The sequence below is a fragment of the Grampus griseus genome, assembly GCF_964374135.1.
Source record: "Grampus griseus genome assembly, chromosome: 18".
Lineage (NCBI taxonomy): Eukaryota > Metazoa > Chordata > Mammalia > Artiodactyla > Delphinidae > Grampus > Grampus griseus.
The window spans coordinates 78,975,473-78,983,966 of NC_139012.1; the positions used below are offsets into that span (position 1 = coordinate 78,975,473).

General features: G+C 44.4%; 1 protein-coding gene across 1 annotated transcript in view; it reads left to right on the plus strand.

Annotated features, from left to right (window-relative positions):
- The window catches only part of XPO4 (exportin 4), a gene marked incomplete at its 5' end in the record, with an annotated part of 103,334 nt that extends 95,617 nt beyond the window's left edge, over positions 1 to 7,717 (plus strand). Inside the window, 2 exons of the mRNA XM_082675474.1 lie at positions 347 to 439; positions 2,966 to 7,717. Of these exons, the coding sequence (XP_082531600.1) occupies positions 347 to 439; positions 2,966 to 3,163 (291 nt within the window). The 3' untranslated portion in view covers positions 3,164 to 7,717. The remainder of the gene's footprint in view (positions 1 to 346; positions 440 to 2,965) is intronic.
- Positions 7,718 to 8,494: the final 777 nt, after the last annotated feature.

Genomic DNA, 8,494 nt, shown 5'->3' on the forward strand with positions numbered 1-8,494 from the left:
AGCACCTTCATCCACGAGGAGATCATGCCTTTCTGTTCACTGCAGTTTTTGGAGATCAGCTTTCTTGGATACGTTATCCTCCACGGTTATTTTGTGTTCCTGAAATTTTATGTGGTGAATATAACATGGAATTTGATAATTTGATTATTTCATACACCACAGCAAGCAATAACATCTTCATGTTATCCTTGGATTTTTTAAAAACCATTTTCTTTACTTTTCAGATTTGTTTAATAAAGAAGAATAACCTCTTTGTCCTTCTTTTTCCCTTTCGCAATGGGGAGCGGCTGGAGGGTTATATGGTCATCATGTGTCTTTATTGAGAGGTGTTACTGTGTACTTTCAGCTGGTGTTTGATATGCTGGTTTTGCAAAAGCACAACACAGAAATGACCACCGCGGCTGGCGAGGCGTTCTACACGCTGGTGTGCTTGCATCAGGTACTGGACGCGCCTCCCCGGGCCCCTCGCTCTGTGTAGTGAGGGGATTTTCAGACAGATGGGCTGTTTGTCCCTCAGTCCTCAGAGGGTCTGTGCCTCGGTGCTTCCCCACCATTCAGTGAGGCTGTATTTCTTTTCTTTTTTATTTATTTTTGGCTGTGTTGGGTCTTCATTGCTGCGCGCGGGCTTCCTCTAGTTGCGGCGAGCGGGGGGCTACTCTTCGTTGCGGTGCGTGGGCTTCTCACTGCGGTGGCTTCTCTTGTTGCAGAGCACGGGCTCTAGGCGCGCAAGCTTCAGTAGTTGTGGCTCGCAGGCTCTAGATCGCAGGCTCAGTAGTTGTGACGCACGGGCTTAGTTGCTCTGCGGCATGTGGGATCTTCCCAGACCAGGACTCGAACCCGCGTCCCCTGCATTGGCAGGCGGATTCTTAACCACTGCGCCACCAGGGAAGTCCAAGGCTGTATTTCTTCACACTCTCTAACGTTTAATTTTGTGTTTATCTGACAAGCTGTTAATAGCAACTACTTTCCCTTCTCCACTGTTATGAACCGTCCTTTATGTCGATCGCTGCCCTAAAGCTTGTCCTTACACAGCTGTGCTGGGAACCAGGACTCAGGACAAAGTAACGGAGACACAGTCTCTGTCCTTGAGGAACTCACAGCTTTGCAAGGAATCAAGACGGATAGACCTGGGGACCCCGACGAGTCTGCCTTCAGAAAGCAGGAAAGCCGCAGTGTGTTATTTGTAGCGCAGTCTGGAAACTGGTTGGTTGGGGCCTGGAAAGCCTCTGCAGCACCCCGTGACGGGGCTGTAGCAGAGGAGGTTAGGCTGGCTCGCCTGTCCCGCCCTGTCCCTGTGGAGGGTGCCCGGCAGGTGTGCGAGAAGAGCTGTGTCGGGTCCTCAGCTGCCTCGGTTTCCAGTCTGTACCCCCACCCCTCCTCCCCACGCACAGGCACACAACCCAGCATGACCAAGTCATCGGCCAGAGCAGCTTTTTTTTTTTTTTTTTTTCCTTCAGTATAGAGGTTGTAGCATTTGCTGTGACTGGTACGCAGGGTTTGATTTTATTTCCCTTCTTTTAAAAAGGGAGGATTTTGAGGAGTCTTGCATGATACTTAAAGACCCCCTTCCTGCAGCACCTGCGCCCCAGGTGGGGCGGCTCTGGACTCATCTCTTGCCTCTGCCCTGGATACTGCCTTCTGCGGATGGTGCCCTTCTTGGGGGTGGACCTCCTTGCTCTGCATACATAAGCCGTTGCGTTCTGATGTCTTTTTTTTTTTTTTGCGGTACGCGGGCCTCTCACTGTTGTGGCCTTTCCCGTTGCGGAGCACAGGCTCCGGACGCGCAGGCTCAGCGGCCATGGCTCACGGGCCCAGCCGCTCCGCGGCACGTGGGATCTTCCCGGACCGGGGCACGAACCCGTGTCCCCTGCATCGGCAGGCGGACTCTCAACCACTGCGCCACCAGGAAAGCCCCTCTGATGTCCTTTTAAAAACCTGGGTGCACGTTGTAGACAAGGGATCAGGGACTGGGGCTGGGCTGGCCCTGGAGGCACTGCCATTTCTCAGGCAGGGGGCGCGGTGGGTGGGGGGGACTTGAGTTTATACTTATCCCCGTGCGCAGGCCTGCCTCTGGGAAGGGCAGCTAGCGTGGCCCCCTGGACTCGTGCGGTGGGGGCGTGCCTTACTACTCTTTTCCAAATGGAGTTAACATCTGGTTTCCCCATTTGCATCTATCATGACATCCCAAGAAGCTAATGAGGAAGAGTGACAGGCCTGCTTTTCTCATGAGAGCTTAGCTTTGAGAGCTGCCCCGGTTCCGTTCCCCTTAACCCCACACCCTCTCCTCTGTGTAAGGCTTTACATGCAGGGCAGTAAACCCAGGAAAACTCCAGCCATGCCCTACTGTTCTGTGTCGCTGAGCCCCTTCCTCGGGGAGCCCCTCTGCACAGCGCTCCCTTCCGCCCCTCGCCACCTCCCACGCAGCCCCCATCTGCACGTGTGCGCATCTGCCGTGTCGTGGCTGCTGCCGTGTGGGCAAGACGTCTGTGTAAACCTCCAGGAAATTTGAGAGTCAGCTTGCAGACTTAGGGCCTGAGAATCTACCGTAAATCTGTCGTACTAAGAATCTACCGTAAAATGCAAAAAAAAAAAGTGCTTTGAAAACACAGAAGGAAGAGGCAGCGTGACAAGGTAGGTGATCGTATGGGTTCTGGCGCCGCGTGGCCGGTTCTTGCTCAGAGGCCTGTGCTCTTGGGTAGGTTGTGTGATCTCACCGTGTGGAAGAACTTTGGTGTGTAAAACAGGGATATAAACGATATCTTCCTCACACGGTTGTTATAAAACAGTGAGTTACTAATGGAAAAGCTTGGAACGGTACCTAGATGACAGTAAACTTTTAGTAAATGTTAAATATTCAAAAGAGCTGTCAGACCCTGCCTTTGGGACCCCCGTAGCCCACTACTTTGTATTTCGTGTGGTATTGGAGGAAGGTGCGTGTTCTTATGTGTACTTATCTCTTCAACAGGCGGAATATTCTGAACTGGTTGAAACATTACTGTCAAGTCAGCAAGACCCAGTTATTTACCAGAGATTAGCAGACGCCTTCAACAAGCTCACTGCGAGCAGCACGCCCCCTGTGCTGGACCGGAAGCAGAAGATGGCCTTCCTGAAGAGTTTAGAAGAGTTTATGGCAAATGTTGGTGGTCTCCTTTGTGTAAAATAAACAACAGAGCTTTATGCTTAATCAGATCCTTCCTGCAAAGTGCACTGAATTGCTAACAGTTGACTTGAGTCTTGTCCTTTTTGTCAGTTCGTTGGCCGTTTGGATTTTGGGAGCCTGGCAGGGCACTGTGTGGTGCAGGGAAGCATTACCTTCAGTCCGTCGTAGGTCTTGTAGCTTTTGAATGGTGATTTCAGATTCTCAAAATGAAATTCCACATATGTGCAAAGAGATATGGGCACCATGAAATACGTATTCAGTGCCTTTTCCCTCTTTATCAAAGCATTAGGTGGCTACCCAAAGTTTAGCGTTTTCACTATCAGATATCAGCTGGATATCTGCTCATCTGTGTCACTGAGGAGCTGGTTGAAAAGACAGATTCCTGGGCCCACCTGTAGACAGACCCTCAGAGTCAGCATTTGTTTGTTGGACCTTGGATTCTTGGTTTTGATAAGCGCCTCTCCTCTGCCACCCCTGCAGTTTGCAGTCAGTGCAGAAGGCCGGAAAGCGTCTAGAGGGGTGTGCTTGCCCAGCCCTCCCTTTGAGGAGGGGGAGGGGACTGGGCAGGGGGAAGGGCACCGCCAGGTGTTTGGCTTCCTGTTACCACGCTCTCCCTGTCTGTCTTGTGTCACAGTAGCCCGGTAATTGCAGGTTTTGTGAACCTACTCTGATGCCTGAACTTGAGGAGGAAAATACATGTATATTTTTGTTCCATAAGAAGAACTTTAGGAACTGTAGCCATTTCATTGCCTTAATTTTAAGAAGGAATTACACAAAGCAGATTTGTTTAGTAAGAAATCCAGTCTTGCTGCGTCAGAGTCGGGTTAGGGTGTTAGCTGCTGTGAACGTGGGGCCCTCTTGATTGTGTGTATTTATGTGGTTTTATGGGTGAAGTGAAAGGCTCATTCAGATGTAGTGTAACTTTCTGAGTATGTTTCTGTCCAGCCACGTAGCCCATGGCTAATAATTTGCTCTGAATGGCTTGCTTAAGCAATAACTATTTTAAAGGGTGTGAATTACTGATTCATATAGACTCTCACACATTGGGACATTAGGGCAGTAATTATTCTAGAGTGGGTGTTATACTCATTTCACAGGAGCCGTGTAAATTTAAGAGATTAAAAAACTCACTTTAGATCCTGTAGTTTGATTTTTCTAATCAGGATTTTTGTACTGCTGCCATGCTCCCCTTAACTCTGTGTGCCAGCTTAAATTATGGAAACGAAAGCTAACTTACAAACACCGGGCACGTGACACTGCCCACTTCAGTGTCAGAATCACACAGCACAGTAACAGGCGCGTTCTGAAACTGCGCCTCCGACGGGCGGGCTTTCTCGTCCCGTCCTTAACATCGTGTGCTCGGCTGACCTCCGAATGTGGTGGTAACAGCTGGACTGCACAGAGTGGATGCGCCTCCCCATGCACGGCTGCACAGCGGTGAGGGCAGCTCCGTGCTCTTGGCAGTTGCAGTTAAGGAGACGGAGCATCTGAATTCCACCCAGCCTGGGCAGGCGCCGCTGGACGCAGATGAAAGCAAAGCCTAGAGCCACGGCTTTCTGAGAACATAACCGAGGTGGAGCAAAAAGTCTTAAAAGACATCTAGGGCAAAACTAGTATCACTCTTCCTGAAGCGTACGTATTATTGTGTTCTTAAACATACTTTGGACAGTGCATTTACTTTTAGATTTCTTCTTCTTTCCCTTAAAGAACTTGAAGTCAGAGGCAGCGGTAGTCACTTTGTTTGCATTGTTTCTGGTGTTTCATGTTTCCCAGCTCCCTAGCGCCCAGCAGTTGTGAGCTAAATATGTCCCTGTTCCTTTGCCTAAGGGCACCAAGACACGCAGCCGACTGGATTGGTCCACTGACTGTGACAAAACTGTAATCAAGTTGTTATTGAAAATAAAGATGAGTAGGAAAGGAATGCCATGGTAAACAAAAAGGGCATCTGTATCTAATATCTTTTATCTAGACAGATGTATTTGCTGTTTGCCCAGATTTTATTACAGTCCTGCATTTTCATTAGACCGCTTTTAATTGAAACAAGAGTTTCTTCAGATTGGACCAAATAATACATAAGATATCATCAGAATGTTGGTTAGTGGCAAACTGGAAGGAAACGCCACCACCGTTTTTAGGTAGTGGGAAAGGCCACTTAATGGCAACAGCCAGGCTCTTTTCAGTTGTTCGCAGTTTGTTTTCCTGATTGGATATTTGTTTAGTTTGGGGCTTTTATTTTGTCAAGTTTTGTCTTCAGCTATGTTTGTTGGCTTTTCAGTTTTGGGGCGTTTTGTTTTAATGCTTTTGGCCCAGTGGGTGTCAAGAATACTGGCTTAATTCTAGTAAATTGATTTTTACTGCTAAAACTGTTGTCAAAGGAGTTTTAAAAACAAAAACATTATTTGTGCCCCTTTCTATATATGTTAAAGGGACACTGTTGAGTATTTGATTTTTTATAATGCTGTGTTTTATAAACTTTCTCTTATTCATACACAGTATCCTATCACCTCCGTTTTCAGTTCAGTCTTTGCTTGCTTTTATTTTCCTTGGCCCTTTTATTTCTGAAGGCACAGTCTCTGCAGACTTTGTACCTTCACAGTTTGTATTTGTGTGGCAGCACCTGTAACTAATTCTTGTAGCTCTGTTTGAAGGATTGGTTTGCATTTGTGGTCCTGGATGGGTGGCTGCCTGGGGGGTAGGCCACCTGAGACAGTATCTGACAGTGTCCTTGCTGTCTCTTCATCTGTTGGGAGACAGTGGCATGTAACCATCACTGCAGTGAGTTTTCAACAGTGTGACCTTTTATGTAAAAAAGCTTTGGAATTTTTTTCAAACTGGTTTTAAGAATTTAGTCTTACTTCGTTGTAAACCGTGTTTCTAATTATATTACATCACTGTTCAGAGGAGATGGTTAGTACTGTTTTTTCACAGTTTGCATTTCAAAACCAAACACCTCTGTGATGCTTACCCCAGTCAGCATTATTTAACTTCCCTTACTGTCTTTGAACTTTCTCTTCTACCAAAAAATGTCAAGTCTTCGTAGTTTTCCTATCACCATATTTCCCATTTCTGTTAATACTCGTATGAACCCCTCAAGTATTGAAGGGAACAAGTTGTCAGTTTCAAGGATTTCAAGTTTGAGTATCTTAATTTACCGTGTCAGTTGGACCCTTAAAATACTATTTTTGTCTGTTACAATTTTACTTCTTTCTGTTTGCCACCTCTGTCATTAGAGGTGTTGTCATTAGACCTTAGTAAGTTCGCTGTCTCTGACAGATGATTATCATTGTTAGCTCCTGAATAAAATATTAACTGTTTCGAAACCTCAGTACTTCTTAGGGGTTTTTCAAAACCAGAGAATAAGGCACTGATTTGGATATGAGTTTTTAACATTATAATTTTCTGTAAATTCCTCTATAAAACAACATAGCTGATTTGAGGATGTAATAATGTTTTAAATTATTTTAAAATGTAGGTGGATATTCTCTGACTTGGTAACTATATTCTGAAAACACTGCATCTAAGAATTCTTGAAAAATTGATTTTCTGAAATTTTAAAATGTCCAGCTTTAGGTATATTGCTGAGCTCAAATTAATTTGCAGTGAGTGCCATGGTTCACGTTGAACTTTAAACGATTTAATTTAGATGTAAGAAATGTGAAATATTGCTGATTGATTATAATGGGAACCCATGACATATTTAGCCAAAGACTGTATTTGGTTCAGGTAAAGATAAAAGCTTAATAATGGGCATCCATTCTGTTCTAAAGAGGATGGATGAGGGGATGTGTTTCTGGCCCCTAGCTCTGTACACGTAAGCCTTCGTAAAGGCGGAAACGTGGTGGCGGGGAGGCCCGTGTGTTAGCCCCCTGAGGCTCACACTGCAAACTATCTTTGTCCCCCTCGTCCTCTGTGGTTTGCTCTTCGCCTGGTCCCAGACTTCCCAGCAGTGGAGAGATTTTGTTTTTGGCTTTTCTTCTAAGTCTGTTTTCTTAGGCCTCTCAGCTCTTAGGAGCTGTCAGAATGTACTAACAGCTAATTTTCCTAGCCTGACATTCAGCACTGCATCTGCACTATGTACCTAACGGGGATGTGACCTCAAGTGTGTCCTGAGCCCGGGCTACCTGGTGTGGTGTCTTTTACCACATACAATTATTGACAGATTGCAAAGGTTGGTATTGTGATTTGGTTCTCTGTACAAAGGAAAAGGCTCCATGCAGTGAGTTTCTGGTTTGATGGTCACAAAATGTTAGCACTGCTACCATTCAGCACGTGTAAAATTTTTTAAATTTATAAATATTAAAATTTTAAACTTATACTGACTTTTCAGTTTTTTTAAGAGACCCAGGGATGAGTATACTGTTTAAATATTTACCTCTATTAACATTATTAATAAAGGTATAAAGTTGCATTTAATTTTTCAAAAGATGCTACAATACGATTTTAGGAAATAAGGCCATGTACTGAGCCAGTTACAAGCTGAATATAAAATTTTATTTGTATTTTTTAATCCATAAATGGGAGTTAAAATATGTCTTTTCACTAAATATTTTTATGACATTTTTGTTTTGACCATGTGTGATTTGTTCATGGGTGTCTAGCTAGACTGTTGCATGAAACTTATTGAATGGTGCTATAGTTCATTTACCAGCCTAGGGTGACTGACACTGGGGACATTACACAATCAGAATAATTTTAAATAAAAAACATGAGGACATATCTGCACAGGCAAAATAGGGATTTGCATTACCTTCTGGGAGAACACCCACCCCTAATAGAATCTCCAGAATTCAGAAAGAAAATCGAAGTTTCGTTTATACTCTGTAATATTGAGCATATTTATTTTTATCTCAGCTCACAATCTTAGAAACAATTTCAGAGTTACTAGTTAAATCATTGGATTCAGGGCATATTTGTAGTAAATGTAGTTTGGGTCATTCTTTTTGGCCTTTCAGGGAAAGTGGAAAGGTACCATTCTTCTGTGTGTCAGACAGACTTTCCTTTTTACCTAATTCTAAATCTTGTAAACATATGCAGTGAAAAGTTATTTTTTTTAAGGAAGAAAATGCGTTTTGAAAATATATTTATTTTAAACTTTATATTGCTTGGAATGTTCATTGATTTGTAATGGTATTTCTTAGGTTATATTGAGATCTGATTCCACTCCAAGGATGGATAAAGAACCATTAGGCTGTTTAGGAACTAAGTAGAGCTCATTCATTTTCAAGGGGGAAGCCTTAGGCCCAGGCTGATCACCTTTCATTGGAGGGAGCTGTGGATGATTTTAGAGGCCCCAGATATAAAAATCTGGTATTGTTTCTTAAAAGACATCTTTAA